At 38.0% G+C, this 22,071-nt stretch overlaps 1 protein-coding gene across 2 annotated transcripts in view; it reads right to left on the reverse strand.

Annotated features, from left to right (window-relative positions):
* Nucleotides 1-22,071, reverse strand: part of ly75 (lymphocyte antigen 75) — a 45,938-nt gene that overhangs the window by 17,560 nt on the left and 6,307 nt on the right. Inside the window, exons 3-18 of one of the 2 annotated variants that reach the window (XM_079845268.1) lie at nucleotides 17,546-17,719; nucleotides 16,822-16,980; nucleotides 14,681-14,797; nucleotides 12,970-13,104; nucleotides 12,689-12,886; nucleotides 12,404-12,561; nucleotides 12,202-12,309; nucleotides 11,913-12,001; nucleotides 8,117-8,286; nucleotides 7,587-7,795; nucleotides 7,353-7,495; nucleotides 7,154-7,232; nucleotides 6,930-7,001; nucleotides 1,075-1,198; nucleotides 827-862; nucleotides 564-733 (exon numbers count right to left, since the gene is read on the reverse strand). In XM_079845268.1, the coding sequence (XP_079701394.1) occupies nucleotides 564-733; nucleotides 827-862; nucleotides 1,075-1,198; nucleotides 6,930-7,001; nucleotides 7,154-7,232; nucleotides 7,353-7,495; nucleotides 7,587-7,795; nucleotides 8,117-8,286; nucleotides 11,913-12,001; nucleotides 12,202-12,309; nucleotides 12,404-12,561; nucleotides 12,689-12,886; nucleotides 12,970-13,104; nucleotides 14,681-14,797; nucleotides 16,822-16,980; nucleotides 17,546-17,719 (2,141 nt within the window). Of the gene's footprint in view, nucleotides 1-563; nucleotides 734-826; nucleotides 863-1,074; nucleotides 1,199-6,929; nucleotides 7,002-7,153; nucleotides 7,233-7,352; nucleotides 7,496-7,586; nucleotides 7,796-8,116; nucleotides 8,287-11,912; nucleotides 12,002-12,201; nucleotides 12,310-12,403; nucleotides 12,562-12,688; nucleotides 12,890-12,969; nucleotides 13,105-14,680; nucleotides 14,798-16,821; nucleotides 16,981-17,545; nucleotides 17,720-22,071 lie in introns of both variants that reach the window. The other variant, XM_079845267.1, reaches the window with a different exon arrangement.

The raw sequence follows: 22,071 nt of genomic DNA on the forward strand, positions 1-22,071 counted from the left end.
GGTGAAAATAATAAGAAATGTTTCTTGAGCAGCAAATCATCATATCCGAATGATTTCTGAAGGATCATGTGACACTGAAGACTGGAGTAATGATGCTGAAAATTCAGCTTTGATCACAGGAATAAATTAAATTTTAAAATATATTAAAATATAAAACATTTATTTAAAATTTCAATAATATTATTTTACAATATTGCTGATTTTTTTCAAACTTTCGTAAGCATTAGAGACTTACAAAAAAATACAGACCACAAACTTTTGAATCGTAGTGTATTTATTGAATAACTTTTTAAAATAGTTTTAAAAAGGTTTAATTCGTTTTAAATAACTATTTAAATTACTTTTTAAAAAACAGATTAAAAGAAAACTTTAAGCTTTTTTTGTGGTCTATCTATGCATGAATAGACGCATAAATAGCATTTTTATTGTTTACTTGTGTCGCTACTTTTTAAGACCTCACAAAATTTTTTTTGACATCCTTCTGAAGGTAAAGCTTTAATTAAGGGGTCAAACCCCCCCTAACACCCCTGTAATTCAAACATCTACCCCCTTTGGTACCGTACCTCAAAAAGATGTTCCTGAAGGAGGCGGAGAGCATTAATGCTGGCGGGTGTGGCGAGTTTGCTGTTGTTGCTGCTGCAGTACAACATGGCCTCATCAAAGGACAGCTTTGGCTCTGTTACAAACCAGAACTCCTGGCCGTCTATAAACACTGATGTGTTATGGTGCCCATCTGTTAGTATTGAAACACAATATGTCACTCATTTCCACACAAAATAAATGACATAATCCCCCAAAAAGTGTGCATTTAAAATGAATGCTCTACCTGGGTTGTACCACTCTGGTGTTTTCGGTGTTTGACCTAAAGAATGATGCAAACACCATGAAAGCACAATATGCTTTTTGTTAAAAACATATTAATTAGCCTCACACTGTTCCAAACCTGTATGCAGTTATTTTTCAATTCTGATCTAACGTATTTGGTTTTTGGTGTTCAAAGCAAATATGGAATCTATGTAAGCAGTTTTAACTAAAACTATAATCTATACTTTGCATGTGTTGGATGTTGTTTACCTCGTGGTATCTGACACACCCATTCCAGTTTGGCGTCACAGTGAAAGGTGCTGGGATAAAAACGCTGTGAAAGAACATTATGAAGCAGGAGGTAGAGAAACGGCTTGTAGGATCCTTTCAAAGTCTGATGATATAACACAAAAACACAAACATAGTAATAATTATCAAATCTGTCTGAATTCAAAATGACCTTTAATTTTTACAGTGTAACATCTACTTTTCAGGTTTTTATTGTTGTCAGTTTAATGCCTCTGATGTGTTTTATACTTCTTTATATATACTTATTTATACTTCTTTATATATACATATTATATATTTTATGTTAACCACTTATTTTTAAGTCTACAGTTTATCTCACTTATCATATCCACATATTTTTTATATTTTTATTTTTATCTTATTTCCTATTTTTATCTTTTACTTGATTTATTTATAATTCTACTTATGTTAATACTTTTTATTCTAATTTTATTCTATTTCTATTTAATTTCTTGTAACTGTTATTTGCACTGTCCATGGAGCGGACCTGTTTACATTTCACTGCCAGTTGTATATTGTGTATATAACTGTGTATGTGACAAATAAAACTCTTGAATCTTGAATCTTGAATCTTGAGTATTTGAATCTTGTTTGATGACAATCCATTGATCTGATTATTTCCCATCTCTCTCTACTCCCAAAAAGAAGGCGGAGGCCATATGTAGGTCATGCTGTAACTATTATAGATTTCTGATTATTGATTGGCTGTTGTTTGCCAACGGTGATAGGCTGTTTTGTGTCCATTACTGCCCCCTCCTTAACATTTACACACCACAATGAAGCTGAAACATCAACCTCACATAATCATGAACTATAACCCGGTATTCTTGTCATGTTTGAATTACATAAAGTTACACTATAATGTAATTTTAATGAAAAAATAATAAAATAATACAGTAAAAACCTTGTTAATTAGTTCAATGCAAGTGACATAATGAAAAATTGTATCCTTTATCACTATTTTAGCTTTTACATTAAAATATTGTTTAAAATAGTTTTTTTTTGTAAGTAAATGCTTGTGTGATGCATTAGATTTCACTATATTTTATTTAAATAGTTAATGTTTCTTATAATTTTTGTGATCAGTTATGTGTATTAGTGTTAAATGTAACATTGTAGGTTGTTTAGATAATGTTTATGTTGTTATTGGTAACACTTTTTCAATAAGGTCCCATTATTTTATGTATGTTAACTAACATTAACTATGGGCAATACACTTGTTACAGTATTTATTAATATTTGTTAAAAAAATTGTTCATTCTCTTGAACCTTTCGTTAACTAACAAAAGTAAAAAAAAAAAAAAATGTTAATGTTTTCACTGGCCAAAATAATTGTATTTTGTAAATATAAAAAAATCTTGATTTTGATGGCTGTAACACACTATATTGCCAAAAATATTGGGACACCCCTCCAAATCATTGAATTCAGGTGTTCCAATCACTTCCATGGCCAAAGGTGTATAAAATCAAGCGCCTAGGCATGCAGACGCTTCTACAAACAGTTGTGAAAGAATGAATCGCTCTCAGTAGCTCAGTGAATTCAAGTGTGGTACTGTGATAGGTTTCCACCCGTGCAATAAGTTCATTTGTGAAATTTCCTCAATACCAAATATTCCACAGTCAACTGTTAGTGGTATTATAACAAAGTGGAAGCAATTGGGAACAACAGCAACTCAGCTACCATGGTAGAATCACAGAGCAGGGCCAGCGCATGCTGAAGTGCACAGTGCGCAGAAGTAGCCAATTTTTGGCATCAATAGCTACAGACCTCCAAACTTTGTGTGGCCTACAGGTTAGCTAAAGAACAGTGTGTAGAGAGCATCATGGAATGGGTTTCCATGGCTGAGCTGCTGAATCCAAGACATTTTTGTGGGAACCGTTTGGGGATGGCCCCTTCCGGTTCCAACATGACTGCGCACCAGTGCACAAAGCAAGGTCCATAAAGACATGGATGAGCAAGTTTGGTGTGGTGGAACTTGACTGGCCTGCACAGAGTCCTGACCTCAACCCGACAGAACACCTTTGGGATGAATTAGAGCGCAAACTGTGAGCCAGGCCTTCTCGTCCAACATCAGTGCCTGACCTCACAAATGTACTTCAAGAAGAATGGTCAAAAACTAAACCTTGTGGAAAGCCTTCCCAGAAGAGTTGTAGCTGTTATATCTGCAAAGGGTGGGCCAACTCCATATTAAACCCTACGGATTAAGAACGTCATTAAAGTGCATGTGTAGAGGCTAAATAAAAGTGAAAAGATTACAGAATATCCACGTTAAACAGTTTTGAAACAGTCCACAATTAGCAAGTGAACTGGTTATAGGTGAGAGTACCATGATTGAGTACAAAAGGAACATCCACCAAAAACTGCCTTTGCAAGTAAAGCTGGGTCGTGGCTTGCCAATCTGTGCCAAATTTCAAGAGAGAATTAAACAATTCAAAAATCACGTTTCCCAATGCAAGATTGCAAAGTATTTAGGGCTTTCACCAACTACCATACACATTTTTACCACACACAATATTTTTCATATTGTGAAAAAAAATCAGGGAATCCAGAGAAATCTCAGTCCATGTAGGGCAAGGCAGGAGACCCTTGTTGAATGTGCGTGACCTTCAAGTCCTCGGATGGCACTGCATGAGAAACTATCATGCTACAGTGTTAAAAAATAGCCACATGGGCTCGGGAGTGCTTTGGAAAACCGTTGTCACTTAACACCGTCCGCCACTGCATCAAGAAATGCAACTTGAATCTCTGTTACGCAAGGAGAACTCTATACATCAACTCTATGCAGCGATGCTGCTGAGTGCTCTAGGCCTCTGAGCTCATCTCATATAGTCCAAAAGACACTTTTTGAGTTCTCAGTCCCACATACGAAAGGGACCAAGCAGACTTTCATCAGCAATAGGTGCAAAAGCAAACATCTCTTATGGTATGGGGGTGCATCATTGCAAACGGTATGGGTGACTTGCATCATTGACGTGGAGGTGTGTATTGGGGTTGTACAGAGACATATACTGCCATCAAGATGACATCTTTCCTGAGAAGTAAGACAATGCCAGGCCTCATTCTGCACATGCTAAAACAGAGTGGTTTCTAGACACTCTACACCGTAGAAGGGATGTGATTGACTCCCTGCCTGCAGTCCAGATCTGTTTCTTATTGAAAATGTTTGGCACATCATAAAAAGGAGAATCAAACAAAGAAAACCACATTGAGCAGCTGTCTTGTATCAGGCAAGATTGGGCAAAAAATCCACTGGAACTTGCAAAACTGCAGCAATTAATATCCTCAACTCCCAAACATTTAAAAAGTGTAATTAAAAGGAAAGTCCAAACTTCATCAACTTTGTGGCAGCCATCAAAATCAAAATTAGTTTATATTTACAAAATACAATTACATCACATGGTCATTGAAAACTTTAACATTATTTTCTTTGTACTTGTGCCAGGTAAATAAAGGTTAAAGAGAATTAACAAAAATCACAGATTCTTGATTTTATTGCACTTTACAAAATGTCCCAACTTTTTTGTATTAGAAAATGTTGAACATTTAAAGGTCCCATGGCATGAAATTTTCATTTTATGAGGTTTTTCAAAATTAATATGAGTTCCTCTAGCCTGAATACTATCCTCAAGTGGCTAGAAGTTTTGATCAGTGTAAACCGAGTTCTGGCTGTCTTTCTCAACCTTTGAGAAAATGACAGCTCAGACGAGCTGATCTTGAATTTTCCTGTTATGACGTCATAACAGGAACGGTTACCTCCCTTTCCTCCGCCCAGAGAATTTGGCACGCCCATGACAGCGCCACATTTGTTTGTCCTCAAAAGATCATGGCTTGTGAACGAGTGAATGCTGGCAGTTTCTCAGTGTTTGGATGTACAAATGAAAACAGAAGTCTTTTTTCAGTTCCTTCTGATCTGTGATCAGTAATTTCTGATGTGTACCTAATTATTCAAGTTCACACAGAACTTTATTATTCGTGCTGCGGCTTCTCTCTCTCCCGACAGAACGGTGTTTTCGTGTTTTATATCTTGTGAGTCAGTGTTTTTGTACTTCCTCGTCGCGTCTATCTGTTCTAAAATGTGCATACAGTCGTGTGTTTCTGCTCAACATCGGCAGAGCCACATCTTTAGAGATAAACCTCACGCACGCCGAGGCTCAGGCTGCACTGACCGGTCGGCCTTCAACATCACCGACCCCCAATACTGCATCTGGCCCACAGCAGAGGCACCATACGCGGCGCGAGATTTAGCAGACGGAGGGTAAGCGTTCGAACCAGTTCACCAAATCAAACTGAATCGTTCTAAACGGTTCGTGTTTCCAGTCAGCGCTGATCCAACATTTACTAAAGTTACTAACTTTCTGACATGAGTGACAGTCCCTCCGACTAGAAATAAACTAATAACCTGAAGTATATGCTAGTAACTACAACAGTTCACTGAACTGAGACGTGCTGAGAGAACTGATGAGAAGTGACATCCGTCTCTCTGGCAGGCTTGTGCCTCGTAGACCTCGTTAAACCACGCCCCCTCAGCCAATCACAACAGTGGGCGTTTTTACTGAAGTCTCACAGCAGACATGCCCCTTGAAACAGGGCATTCAGCCAGAGGGCAAACATCAGTATAGAAAAAAATGCCTTTTATTTCTAAATTATGACATTTTATGATGTAAAAATCATACTAACAATATAAGTACACCTCAGAATACATTATAAAATAAAATAAAAAATCCATGCCATGGGACCTTTAATTAACATTAACTAAGGGCCCGTTCACACCTTGTTTGGTCTGGATTTTCAGACTTTTCAGTTCGATCCAAATCAAAATTACAGGTGTGAAACCTCCCCCGGACCAAACAGACGGAATTTGGTAAGACAAAGGTTTGGTTCGTATTCTAGAGTGAAAGCTTTTTCTGTATGGTTTGGACTTTCAGACCATTTACAGAAAGTTCTGGTGGTTCCCGTGTAGCCTAAACAACTGAGAGAATGCAAATGGAGGTGCCAGGGCTCGAAGGATTGCTTGCAGTCTTCTCCTCCTTTCCTGCCGGCGACGATAATATGTTCGCACCACGAGGACGTTCATTATGCAAATTTGAACTAGCCTTGAGTATAGTTGGTGCTGCAGGTAGCAACGCCATAATAATAACACTATAGTGGCAACGATATGCATCTGTTCATTCATTCTTGTCAAAGTTACCCGCCGAATTGACAACACGCTGGCGTCAGACGCATGTCCGTTTACAAACCAATCAATGTCAAGATGCAGCCCACATAAATGATGACGACAGGATGCCAAGTGTGTCAAGTAAAGTTCTTTAGTGCGCTCGCATAATTGCAATGTGAATCCAAAACTAACCGAATGTATCAAAGCATGAACTTTGGTTCGGACCTTGGTGCAAACTTTCAGGTGTGAAAACACCCTTGATTAATACATGCTTCAGTATTTTTCCATTGTTAACTAATGCAGTTAACTAATGTTAACAAATGGAACCTTATTGTAAACTGTTGCAGTGTTATTTTAGTGTAATGAATAAACAAAAATGAATCTGCGTCTGACTTAATTGTTGATGTGTGCTTATTGTCAAATAAAATTAAGACATTGTAATGATTTGAAAATGATTTGAAATATCAAACATAAATATGAATATGTATAGAATATGTTCAGCCACCCAAATATCTCGTTTAAATTATGTCTTTTATCAGTGTAGAAAATATTGGGGGTGTACAAATGCTTTCTTTAGCTAATATTGCATAATAATGCAGTATTATAATGTTATGAGGTCAGAGGTCAAGGGTACTATTTCAGGGGTCATGTTTACCACACCTTAAAGGCAACACAATCCCTGTTATAGGCATCATCTTCGTTGAACTCCTCAGGAAAGATCATCATGGAGACCTGTTACCAAGCAACAGAAACAAATTACAACACCTACACATTTCACACATTAGCTTTAGTAAACAACGTAATAAAGGAGCAAATGGCGGCTCTGACCACAACTCAATTATGTCTTTATTGTGTTCAGGAAACATCACATGTCAGGGACTCACCGGACGCCCATCACTCCACTCCCAGTTGTTGTTATTTGGATTTCGGCGATTTAGTCCCACCCAGAAAAAACGATTATCACTGTAAAGGGAAACAAAAAGTATGAATACAAATCAATACATTTCACAGCATTTGGTTTTGTGTCTGGATATGGGGGGGGGGGGGTATAATAATGGGAGTTATAAACTGTGCGATCTGTACCTGATAGAGTCTCTCAGGATGTAATGTAGCGCTTCCATATCTTTCGTCTCAGCGAGGCTGGGCAGATGACCTCCCAGCGCCTCACAGAAACGCTCTGCCTCTTCCCACGAGCGCTTACGGGGCAAACGCTCCTCGTGAAACACCTACAGTCCCGGAAAACACATTCAAAAAGATGTCAGTTAGATCTAATGAGCAAATGTCTTCATTGTCTTGATGAATACCACCTTAACACACCTTGTAACAGTAGTTTAGGCCTTCCTTTGAGACCCATCCTGGTGCGCAGGAAGCATTGGGGTTGGGAACAATTGGATCTGGGGTGGGTTGGACCATCGGTTTTATGGGTTTCTTACAGATATTACCAGCTTTGAATAGGGTGCAGTTTTTAACAGCCCACTGGCCCAAAGGATTCCCAGTAGACATCACCACACAGCCACCGGAGGAACCTGGAACACATATTTACATTCAAACTCAATGAAAATTCTTTTGAATTATCTAATTTATGATATTTAAAAAGTTAGGATATTTTGTTCCCCAAAAATATATACTGATTATAAGGGCAAAATATTCAAGAATTTTTTTTCCCGTTAAACTAGCAAAAGTGGATTCAGACACACCCTAAGTGCACGTCTTAATGCAATTAATCGCAATTAAATATTTATCTATTGACAGCCCTAATGCACAGTAATAAGATGCTACAACTGCTGGTAAATGCTGAACATTTTTTTTATTAGAACAACCACAGCCAAATCCATAATATGCATTACCTGGTTCTAGCCATTTCCAATTGGTGTAGGTCACCCGGTCTGCCGTCCCATCCTGACTGATCCACTGGTACTCCCTGGACCCTTTAGTGTCCTGAAGTCCCGTCCAGAAATACAACACCTCAGTGCTGATATGCTCTTTCAGAAGACTGTTAATGAAGGCCTGTTCAAATCTAGAAAGAGGATTATACATCTTCATGTCAGTAGAACATTTGAAAAATAAGCATGAGTTATCTTGTTTTATTAATGGTTCACTATTATTATTATTATTATTATTATTGATTATACTTGGGGGTTAAATATTTGAACAGAAGTGTTAAACTGTCATGTAACTCATTCTGCACTGTAACATGAGTAATGCTTTATATCATGCGTGCTGTTGCATTTTTGAACGTGACCCAAATAATCAGTCATAATCAGTCATATCTAGAGACCAAAATATGATTTTTTTTTATCTAGCAACAAGAGCCTTTAGAGCATCAAGCAACATCATTGCAACACACTGGGAACCAGACAGAACACCCTAGATATTGCATACCAACACACTGGCCCCCAACAAAACCCTAGTAAATGTTGATATTCACCCCACCCCTGGAACATACAATTTTGCAGAATAATTCAGAATAAATTGCAATGGGCTACTTAGAGGCTATTTTTGATTGGCCATTAGGTTAGTTTTGCTGTGTGGTAACCACTGATCTTTATGTCTAAATGATCGAAATGTAATTTATATAGATCAGTGGTGGCAGCCCTGCTGGAAACCACCCAGAACACCTTTCAACAGAATAACAACTGCATAGCAAGACACTGGGCTATAGCAACTACATGACAACACACTGTCAAGCACTCAAAAATGTCCTAACATAGTGGCAGCAAATTTTGTCCTGGCATATTTACACTCAAACCCAGACTTCTTTAAACAATTTTATAAATATATTGGTCTTTTGCAGGAAAATAAATACATCTACTGCTGAATAAATGCTTTTTACTATTTACTTAAAACTGAACTATAGACATCTATAGAATCTCTACGGATACTTGCAGATATATTAACGTGTACCATTATAAACCAATACATTAGCTCATGTAGAGATGTTTTCAGATAATATTAACTGTAATAGTACAGCTGTTTGTTTCATGCTGATCTTCTCTATGTTAAAGCTGCAGTCTGCAAGTTTTGCCTCTTTGTCGCCATGTCGATATTCACTGTACCTCCGAATCACAGATTCTACGTCTTGGAAGTATGACCAAAATAAGAATTTTCATCGGAAAATGTCATCTGAACAAGTAACATGTCTGCCACTTTTGTTCTGAGGAAAAAAAGCATTACAATGAATCGCGCTACCAACGGTGATTAAATCTAACGATCGCTTAGCTCATATCACATCATCAAACCGTGCAAATGATTATAATTGTTATACTTTGTTCTCAAATTGTTAATGTTAACAACATCAGCATTGCGTGACTACATTTAGCATTTAGTGTGTATTAGTGTCAAATCTCCCCTTCATAGGCAAGATCATTGAAAAAGTTGTTTTCAGTCAGCTGAACAAATTCTTGAACTCAAACGGATACTTTGACAATTTTCAATCTGGTTTCCGACCGCATCACAGCACAGAGACAGCGCTCATAAAGATTATAAATGATATTCGCCTCAATACAGATACAGGCAAAACATCAATTCTGGTACTACTCGACCTCAGTGCTGCATTCGACACTGTTGACCACAACATACTTCTTGACAGGCTAGAAAATTGGGTTGGGCTTTCTGGAATGGTCCTCAAATGGTTCAGGTCATACTTAGAAGGGAGAGGTTATTATGTGAGTATAGGTGACCATAAGTCTGAGTGGACATCCATGACATGCGGAGTCCCACAAGGGTCAATTCTTGCACCACTCCTATTCAACCTGTACATGCTGCCACTGAGCCAAATAATGAAAAATAACAAAATGGCTTACCACAGCTATGCTGACGACACCCATATCTACTTAGCCCGATCACCTAATGACTACAGCCCCATTGACTCTCTATGTAAATGCATTGATGAAGTTAACAGTTGGATGTGCCAAAACTTTACTTCAGTTAAACTTCAGTTAAACAAAGACAAAACTGAAATCACTACATTAGGAAACAAAGATGAAATTCTCAAGGTGAACGCATATCTTGAGGCTAAAGGTCTAAAATAAAAAAATCAAGTCAGGAATCTTGGTGTGATTTTGGAGTCAGACCTGAGTTTCAGTAGTCATGTCAAAGCAATAACTAAATCAGCTTACTATCATCTGAAAAATATTGCAAGAATTAGAAGCTTTATTTCCAGGCAAGACTTAGAGAAACTCATTCATGCTTTTATCACCAGCAAGGTGGACTATTGTAATGGTCTTCTCACTGGCCTTCCCAAAAAGACCATTAGAAAGCTGCAGCTCATACAGAACGCTGCTGCCAGGATTCTGAGCAGAACCAGAAAATATGACCATATCACACCAGTCCTCAGGTCTTTACACTGGCTTCCAGTTACATTTAGGATCGATTTTAAAGTACTATTACTTGTATATAAATCACTCAATGACCTAGGACCTCAATACATTGCAGATATGCTGATTAAATACAAACCCAACAGATCACTCAGATCATCAGGATCAAGTCAATTAGAAATACCAAGGGTTCACTCAAAGCAAGGAGAGTCTGCTTTTAGCTATTATGCCAGCCGTAGCTGGAACCAGCTTCCTGAACAGATCAGATGTACTCCAACAGTACCCACTTTCAAATCCAGACTCAAAACACATCTGTTTAGCTGTGCATTTACTGAATGAGCTGTGCCACTGTACGTCCGACTGATTGCACCTTATCTTATGCATTTACTCAATGAGCTCTGTGCTTTGTCCGAACTGCTTGCACTTTAATTATGTGTTTCAATTTAACCCTGTTTTATTTTTAGTTTTTAATTATACTTTTTATTTTTTATTATTTTTTGGTTGAGGTTGAGAGACGGGGGAGCGATAAATCGAAATCCCTCCGGTGCGAGGACGATCCGTTTAGATCTGCTCTGACGGATAGATCTGTATAGCCTTGGTGGTAAGAGGAAGGACCGTGTAGATCCGCTCTGACGGTCGAACAAAGTAGAGATAGCCCTGGTGTTCCTGTCCAGGAAGCTTTGTCTGTAAGGGTAATGTTTAAATGCACAGTTACCTGACAAATATTTTTTGAGTACTCCCTCCGGTGCGAGGAAGACCAGTTTAGATCTGCTCTGGAGGGTAAAACATCTAGAGAACGCCCTCAAGTTAGGCCAAGAAGATTTGTCTGTAAGGGTACTGTCTAAACGCACAGTTACCTGACAAATATTTTTTTAAGTAAACCTGACTCTCCATTTTCTTCCACCCCAGATAGGGGATTTCATCTTTATTTTTATTTCCTTTTAATTCCTATTATAACTGTTATACTATATATATTTTTATTTTATTCACTTATGACTATTTTAACTTCATTTCTGTGTAAAGCACTTTGAATTGCCACTGTGTATGAAATGTGCTATACAAATAAACTTGCCTTGCCTTGCCTGTAGATTTCAATTTCTGCACAGTCTAATCTCTAATCTTTTGGACATTTCTGGATTACAATCCGCCATCAAAAAGATAAGTTTAATAATTTCAGCTGCTGTGAGAAAAGGCTATAAATGATCCGCCACCTGCAGCATCCTCACCATAGACTATGCGATCCTCACACACGATATAGCCAACTAGCTGGGACTCCTTCTTTATGTATACAGATGTGACGTAATGACAGCGGCACGCTCATATTTACCTGTTATTAATGGTGATGTGGCAGCTGTTTTTATAGAACACAAGATCAGTGTCTACTTTATAGCAAGCATCGCCATGTCTCTTCCAGTTCTAGAGAGTAAAAAAAAAAACATGTCTGCTTATACAGTAATATCTGAATAAGATTCACATGTGGAATCTAAATGGATGGCAATAACAACAACAACATGAAGCACAAACATGACTGATGTATTTCCTCTGGAGTTACAATGAATTGTTCAATAGTGGCTCGGGCCGTCTATGTCATGTGTCAGTCAGTAATGGTCACTCACCCCGTCTGGAGGGCAGCCTTCCTCTGGGGCGCTCTCATTCACATGCCCCTTTACCTTACACATGTAAGCCCTCGCCTTTTCACAGTCAGACACAGACCATGTGTGATGCTACAAACACACATAGAGAAATCAGAAAACAGTGCTCTTGTTAATGTGATACTGCTTCTGAAAAATCTGACATGACATACACACACACACACACCTCTCCTGAATAGTACACGCAGTTGATAGTATTTGGTAGAAGTGGTGGAGGTTGAGCTCTGGCCCAGTATGTGAAAGACACTGGCACTTCATCGACCCATTCAAAGACTGAGGTGGTTCCATTACCCAAAAGACCAATCCATACCTCGGTCTTCAGATCTGTCACACACATACAAAGTCAATACAAATGTTTATGATGCAAGTTGGACAGATATAACACGAACAAAAAACGGTTTTATTTTTCAGAACACATTGTTGATACCTGTGTGTAGTGAGACGTGTTTACCTGCATGAAAGTTTGTGTGTAGCATTTCTATATCCTCTAAACTGTGCATGCTGGCAAGCTGAGATTTATCCATCTTACACGTGTTTTGAGCTTCAAACTGGGACAGTCTTGACTCAGCTGCACTGTGGAGTTTATAACAGAATCCTTTCCACCCAATCCAACCATCTCTACACGCCGTGGGCTTATACACCTCCCTGACTGCTGAAACGAGAGGAAGGGAGACTGTGCAAAGAAAGAGAGAAAGAAAAGAAGGAAAACAGTACGAGAGGACAGTTTCTGACCTGTACTCTCATTGACTTTGTTATTCTTCATGCAGATGAATGGAAGCCGATTTTCACACGTCTCTGCGCCAAAATGCAATGGCTCCTTCAGAACCCCACAGTCCTCATCCGAAATAAGGGATCTTATTGGGATACCTAACAAACATGCCAACAAAAATGTAACACTTCATGCAAACATTATATATATAAAATGTGTGTGTGTGTGTGTGTGTGTGTATATGTATTTATATGTTTATTTTATGGAGAAAAAGGACTACCGTACTTAGTGTTAAACCTAAATTTAATAACCAAATACATTAGTTTTTCATTAAAAGTGTCAATGACCCTTTATTTATCTATTTATTTGATTATTGAACAGGAGCAGTACACATTAATAAACAATACCGTAAATGCACCAGAACTAGCCAAAGATATAATCAACTAAAAATGCAAATTTTTCTGAATTTATTGTTTTCATCCAAAAATAAATGCTTTCATTCATACAATGACTTAAATACACCACTTCTATGATGGTTATGATTTTAATGTCCGAATTAAAATTTATTTTAATATTTTCTTAAACGTCTCTTAAATTATCTGATCTTTTTATGACAGGGTAAGGTTAGATCGGGATGTAAAATGTCACATGGAGCAATTCTCTGAAAAAATTTAATATCTTAAAAAAAAATTCTAAACAAACCTTTACCTTTCAGACGTAAACACGTGTGTGCTCACATGTATTAAAGGTGTTATCAATTTTTACAAGATGGTTATAGCATATATGTTTTGTCAATAAATTTAAAAGAAAACGTTTTTCTAAACCATATAATTATAGCTTTTTAGACATTTTTAAAATCTGAAAGAATAATGCTTGCATATAATAATTACAATACAATTTAAGTTATTCCTTGAGGTCTAAAAAGGTCTCAACTGTATTGAGAACTGAAAATAAAATTTGGTGTCTATCATTTTATTGTTGATCTGGTAAAAATTGGACAAGAGCTTGAGTTTTAAAATTGAATTAATTAATCAGTAAAGAGACAATTAACATCAAATAAAGTAACTACTAATGCCATTACAATATAGTAAAGGTTAAGAGTACATTATTGGAGTAACTTCAACAATGCATGCAAATTATTTGCATAAAAAGTGTTTATAGACACAGTTCATTACATTGACAACACACACACGCGAGGAGAGACCAACTGCCCACATCATCACAGCTGACCAGTAAGAGACAATGCTGTCATCAATGTCCTTAGAGACAGAGACAGATTCTGCCTGTGTTTTCTGCATAAAGACGCCATTCAAGTCATTAGCTTGTTATTCAGCAAAACAAATCTCATTCTATGCCCATACACACACTGCCACAATAACAGTGATAGAAATGTCCCTTTCAGTGGCTGAACAGCAGACTCGTGCCAAGATAAGATGGAGAATATATCCTCCTTGATCTGCTAAACCTAAAATCACTGTGAAACTGAATAAAAGACATGCTTTAAATGTAATGTAATGTACTGTAGGACCCAACAGAAGGTGGTACGACAGGTTCAAGGGAAGGGAAATCATTGTTCTTTCAAAAGACATTTCACCTCTCCCAGAAGTTTGCCAGAGCAACACAGGGTAAATGATAACATAAATGAAATTTTTTGGTTAAAATATCTCTTTAAAACATAAAAACAAAAGCAATAATTTACATATTGGTTAGTATATATTGTGTGCTTGAAATCACCTGTTTCCCAAGGGGCAAGAGATAAAGCTGATCTATCTGACCACTGCCAACCCTGCATCCAGTCCAGATGGTTCAAGCCGATCCACAGCTTGCTTGGCAAGTCTTTCTGATCTTTAACTGCAGGGACAGAGAGAGAGAATGAACAATATATAAAGTACAATAAATAAAAAAACTTAGCAGTGAGATCAGTGTTCTGCACCACCAAATGGAATTGCAAAAATAACTAGTTAAAAAAGTTTGTCAAGACAAACTTTATGTCGACTTGGAAAAGCCTGACCGGAAAGTTTGAATTTGTTTTAATAGCTTGAAATTTGAATGTTTTTGGATGGATGGATGGATGGATGGATGGATGGATGGATGGATGGATGGATGGATGGATGGATGGATGGATGGATGGATGGATGGATGGATGGATGGATGGATGGATGGATGGATGGATGGATGGATGGATGGATGGATGGATGGATGGATGGATGGATGGATGGATGGATGGATGGATGGATGGATGGATGGATGGATGGATGGATGGATGGATGGATGGATGGATGGATGGATGGATGGATGGATGGATGGATGGATGGATGGATGGATGGATGGATGGATGGATGGATGGATGGATGGATGGATGGATGGATGGATGGATGGATGGATGGATGGATGGATGGATGGATGGATGGATGGATGGATGGATGGATGGATGGATGGATGGATGGATGGATGGATGGATGGATGGATGGATGGATGGATATACTATGGATGGACAGATGGATAAACTGTGGAGGGATGGATACTATGGATGGACAGATGGATATACTATAGATTGATATACTATGGATGGCTATACTATTGATGGATACTATGGATGGACATATTATGGTGGACGGATGGATATACTATGGAAGGACGATGGATATACTATGGATGGATGGATACTATGGATAGACGGATGGATATACTATAGATTGATATACTATGGATGGCTGTACTATGGATGGATACTATGGATGGACGTACTATGGATGGAAATACTATGGATGGACATACTATGGGTGGACATACTATGGGTGGACATACTATGGGTGGACATACTATGGATGGACGATGGATATACTATGGATGGATGGATACTATGAATAGACGGATGGATATACTATGGATGGATGGATGGACGGACGGACGGACGGATATACTATGGATGGATACTATGGATGGACGGATGGATATACTATGGATGGACGATGGATATACTATGGATGGATGGATACTATGGATAGATGGATGGATATACTATGGATGGATGGATGAATGGATGGATGGATATACTATGTATGGATGGATGGATGATGGATGGACAGATGGATATACTATGGAAGGATATATTATGGATGGATACTATGGGTGGACATACTATGGATGGACAGATGGATATACCATGGATGGATGGATACTATGAATAGACGGATGGATATACTATGGATGGATGGATGGACGGATGGATATACTATGGATGGAAAGATGAATATACTATGCAGGGATGGATACTATGGATGGACGGATGGATATACTATGGATGGACGATGGATATACTATGGATGGATGATGGATATACTATGTATGGACAGATGGATATACTATGGATGGACGGATACTATGAATAGACAGATGGATATAATATGGATGGATGGATGGATGGATGGATGGATGGATGGATGGATGGATGGATAGGGTATTCTAGGTGATTCCTAGGGTGTTGCCATGTGACTGCTAGAATGTTCTGGGTGTTTGCTAGGGTGTTGCTATGAAGTTGCTAGGGTAATCCAGGTTATTTCTACGGTGTTGCTATGCAAATGCTAATAATATTCTAGGTGGTTGCTAGGGTGTTTCTAAGCAGATAATAGGGTGTTCCTGGTGGCTGCTAGGGTGTTGCTATGTGGCTACTAGGGTATTATAGGTGGTTGCTACAGTGTTGCTATGGTTTTCTGGATGGTTTTCAGGTAGTTGCTAGGGTGTTCTGGGTGGTTATATATGCAGTACATTATTGTATATAGTATAACAGAATCCTATAGCTGCAGATTGTAGGTTCAGATATAGAGATGGTTGAAAAGCATGACACAAAAGTGAAAATGAGATTTAAGTCTTACAGAACTCCAGCTCTTGAAGGCTAGACACACTGAGTAGATCTCCCTTTTGACTACGGCAGGCATCCCGCGCCTCGTGCCAGGACACCACCGCTGTGGATACCACCTGATAGCAGCGTCCTTTCACTGGGCCTTCCTCCCATAAAGTAGAACATCCCTCCACTAAATAAAAGAAAACAGGTGGGGTAGTTAAAATTCTTACACTTTATAGACCTCCATCTGTCTCATGCCCTACTCAAGGCATATGTGATTCTCTGACTTGTGAAGTTTTGGACCCCTCTGTAATCTTTTCCATGTTTTTTTTCAGAAATTATAAGAAGCCGTATTAAAGGAATGTGCAACAAACACGAGTAATAGTTAAAGTGGCTTTGCAAGAACAGAACAGTGTAAGTCAATGTCTTTTCCCTGCTGAAAAGGGAAGCTTAAACCAGCAGGAGTTCCACTTAAAACTAAGCATGTCATAAGTAGGTCAGCATGGTGTTTGTGGGAAAACGGTTAGGTGGTTAATTTATATTAATGTATTTGTTTGTTTATCTCCACACATTGGCTTTCGATTACAAAAAGTTGATCCCTTTATTATACCAATGTTGTAGCTGCGTTGGACTGAATAAATAAAACAGCATCCAAAAGTCAGTAGTTTACAAAGAGTCACAAGTTTAAATGCACTTTGTCCTTTACAGCTGCTCTCTGGAAAACCCCCAGTAGCTGTGGTGGATGTAAACATTACCGTATTTCAGACAAGTTCCCCACTTCTTCTCCAGATCATAGTTTGCTGTAGTAGAGCACCAATCCAGTGTTCTGTTGCCGGTGCCAGGCAGGCAGCTGTGGTGCCAGGTCCCATTGTAGAGAAAGGGGAACTCACAGGGTGCCCCGTTAGAATTCCCCCCACTTGTGTGCATTCCTGAGGAACAGAGGAACAGGAATTTATACTGTTTGTGGGTTTATGTAGCTATACTTCCCTCACCAAATTGTCCCCAGAAGTCTTTTAAATCTGACAAAAGTTCCCCTCGGCCACATTCTCAAAGAATAAATGACTCATAAATAAAATTAAATGTTGCTCAGGGTAGAAACATGGGGTAAATTTAGTTTATGGGTGACGTAACAGAATATGGCTGGGAATATACAGTGACTAGACCACAACTATACAAAACAGAACTCTTGCGGGACCTTTATATATCCATGCATTCAGTGAGGACATCCTTGAGTAACAAGATAACAGTGTCCAGAATAATGAAAAATAAATATTGTTGAAAATATGGTTCCCCAAAAAATATATAATATAAAATTACATAAAAATAAAAAGAACAATATACAGTATATAGATTTTTGTTGAGAAATTAATACTTTTTATTCAGCAAGGATGCATTAAATTGATCAAAAGTGACAGTAAAAGAAGTTTATATTGTTACAAAAGATTTCTTTCAAATAAATGCAGAAGATAAAATTCCACAAAAATAATAAGCAGCTGTTTGTAATGTTACTTAAAGGGATAGTTCACTCAAAAAATGAACATTACCCTATGATTTACTCACCCTCAAGCCAACCATAAGTTTATAAGACAATCTTCTTTCAGACAAATACAATCAGAGTTATCCAAGCTTTATAATCCAAGTGTGGGATTTCAAATTTAAGAAAGTACATTGCATTTAGAATTTAAAGGGTTAGTTCACCCAAAAATGAAAATTCTGTCATTAATTACTTACCCTCATGTCGTTCGACACCCGTCAGACCTCCGTTCATCTTCGGAACAGAAATGAAGATATTTTAGTTGAAATCTGATGGCTCTGAAAGGCCTCCATTGACACAATGGCACGGTTCACTCTCAAGACCCTTAAAAGGTACTAAAGACGTCATTACAAAGTCCATCTCACTACAGTGGTTCTAAAATAACTTTATGAATCGGCGACAGTAGTTTTTGTGTGCAAAAAAACCCTAAATAACGACTTACATAGTGATGACGATTTCAAAACACGGCCTCATGAAGCGTTATGAATCAGTGAGCCGAATGATGATTCGGATCGCGTGTCAAACCGCCAAACTGCTGAAATTTGGCGATTCAAACCACTGAATCGACTCGCTGATTCATAATGCTTCGAAGCTTCATGATGCCTTGTTTTGAAATCGTCATCACTATGCAAGTCGTTATTTAGGGTTTTTTTGCGCACAAAAACTATTGTCGCCGATTCATAAAGTTATTTTAGAACCACTGTAGTGAGATGGACTTTGTAACGACGTCTTTAGTACCTTTTAAGGGTCTTGAGAGTGAACCGTGCCATTGTGTCAATGGAGGCCTTTCAGAGCCATCAGATTTCAACTAAAATATCTTCATTTCTGTTCCGAAGATGAACGGAGGTCTTACGGGTGTCGAACGACATGAGGGTGAGTAATTAATGACAGAATTTTCATTTTTGGGTGAACTAACCCTTTAAGGTAAAAATGATGATATCAGATGAATTAGTCTGCTATGCAAATCTTCCAGACCTGTTTTACTGATTTCAGAGGCTCTAGCAAGAGTCTCCTTTCCTGCCAGACCTTTTTTCTCAATTGTGTTTTAAATGAGTCAGATCACTGAGATTCCACCTTTCGGAGCCCAGACGTTGCCCCTTTTGTCTTTAATGGCTCTGGGATGGCTCTTGGAATTGGAGTTCCTGGCCAGTATCAGCATGCGAATAGTTATGCTGATTCAATGGGACTGGTAGGGATTTCATAGTAGGGTGTGTCCTTTACCTACACAACATATGCATTCCTTTGTTTTAATGTCTCCTCCCCTGCTGTATAATCTCTCCCCCTGAAATGTAGATAAATTGAATTATTTTGTACTGTTAAATCAGACTGTTTTCGGACGACCTGCAGCACAGAGTTCTCATTAAAAGAATAACTTCTGTTTGATCCCAAAGTCTTCTGGTCTTCATCTTCTGAGTTTCCTGCACTTTAGAAGATAAAAGTTCACAACACAAGCATTATAATGGCAGTGAATGGCAGCCCAAAATTTGAAGCCCAAAAAGTGCCTCCATTCATTATAAAAGTACTCCACACGACTCCGGGGGTTAATAAAGGCTTTCTGAAGCAAATCAATGGGTTTGTGTAAGAAAAAATCCATGTTTAACATGTTATAAAGTAAAATATCTAGCTTCTGGCGGACCGCCTTCTGTGTACAACTTGAAAAAAGGCGTAACCGGCACAATGCATGACGTTGGACGTAGCTTACGTGCTTTGAACGGCAAGAGGCGGCGGTCTGGCAAAACCTAGAAATTTTACTTTATAAAGTTTTAAATATGGACATTTTTCTTACACAAACCCATCGATTCGCTTCAGAATTAACCCTTGGAGCCATGTGGAGTACGTTTATAATGGATGGATGCACTTTTTTGAGCTTCAAATTTTGGGCTGCCATTATAATGCTTGAATTTACCAGGACATTTTTTTTAATATAACTAGTAAATCATGGGGTAATTTAAATTTTTGGGTGAACTATCACGGGTAACAGCTCTGGTGGAATTCCTGCAGTCAGTATGCCCATTGCACACTCCCTCAAAACTTGTGACATCTGTGGCATTGTGCTGTGTGATAAAACTGCACATTTTAGAGTGGCCTTTTATTGTGGCCAGCCTAAGACACACCTGTGCGATAATCATGCCGTCTAATCAGCATCTTGATATGCCACACATGTGAGTTGGATGGATTATCTCGGCAAAGGAGAAGTGCTCACTAACACAGATTTAGACAGATTTTTTAACAATATTTGAGAGAAATAGGCCTTTTGTGTACATAGAATAAGCCTTAGATCTTTGAGTTCAGCTGAAAAATGGGGGCAAAAACAAGTGTTGCGTTAATAATTTTGTTCAGTGTAAATAGCAGACGTGTCAACCACATTCTGCAGCTGTGTGAACGTAGCATGTGACAACATTCTCAACATTTTTTTTTTTTTTTTTTTCAAAATGTTTACTATCTGAGAATGTGCAGATTCAACAGGCAGGCGGGCTCAGAGAAACAAATGTTAGTCATATGAAAAACAGAAAGTAAATTCATACAAGTCGTTGTTTACTGCCAGATATGAACCAACCGCTGTGCACATAAACTGTACGAGCAGGTGGAGTTTCCCAGAAACTCCATTACTGTATGCTACATTTACATGAAACAACAGTGGTTAAACCAGTACGCAGAGATCCAGAGCCAAAACTAAGACTCTTCCGGCAGGGCAGGGAAACGGAAAACAGATGAACTGGATGATCTGAACAACAGTTAAACCACAGCAGCCCCCTGTACATATGCTGCAAGACTGCACGACATGCAGTAAACCACACTAAAACAAACATAGAAATGCTCCTAAATGTATTACTGTATCTATCAATGAGTGACAGGAAATCCCCTTAAAATATAATAAAAAAAACTGTATAGTCTTACTCATTGCGCCAAACTCATTTCAAAACTTTGTTTTCAGGCAAACTGAAATAAAAAAAAGAAAATAAAAAAATGTGTACATTTTGTGGAGTCAGCCAATCAGATTAGAGCTTGCAGGATCATGAAAGTGCTTTTGTGAACCATTTAGCTGATACCTTCAGTGTTTCCCACAGATTAGAAACCAATTTGTGGTGGCGGCGGGCAGGGGTTGGGGTGGGCGGTTGGGGGGCTATTTGGGGTTGGTGATTGGCACAAATATCGATTTCGATCTTGATTCAGTATCAATTAATATGTATATAGCCTACTGTATATTTAAGGAAAAATAGGTTTGCATTAGCACTATTTTAACACTATTTTAAACTTTTCTTGGGTTAAATTATATCAGCTTGCATTCATTAATATTCACTTGTGTGTGCTTATACAAGTATCATTAAAAATATTAGGATGTAAGTTATTAACATTTTAAAATGTCACATTTAAAGAAATCTAGTGTTTGATCATATCTAAATATGTATTCAAATGCAAAACCTAAAAATAACTAAGCGGTTATGATCTGCAATACTTTTTTGAGCAGCTAGATTAGATACATGTATATTTATTAAAGAGCCATGCAGGCACCTCTAGTGGGTAATAGCATTACAAATGAAAATTATTATTTTTACAGCCACAAAATGACTCTAATTTGCCTCTTTGCATTGGAATTCTCTATTTTAACCTTAATTACTACACTAATTGTAATATAAATAAGAAAAATATTAGAAGAAAATGTTTTAATTCATTAAATGGTCATTAATGGTCCATAATTATTGCACAAATAGTAGGCCTATTTATTACCAAAAGATCTCCTCAAAA

This window comes from Gobio gobio (genome assembly GCF_949357685.1).
Source record: "Gobio gobio genome assembly, chromosome: 19".
Lineage (NCBI taxonomy): Eukaryota > Metazoa > Chordata > Actinopteri > Cypriniformes > Gobionidae > Gobio > Gobio gobio.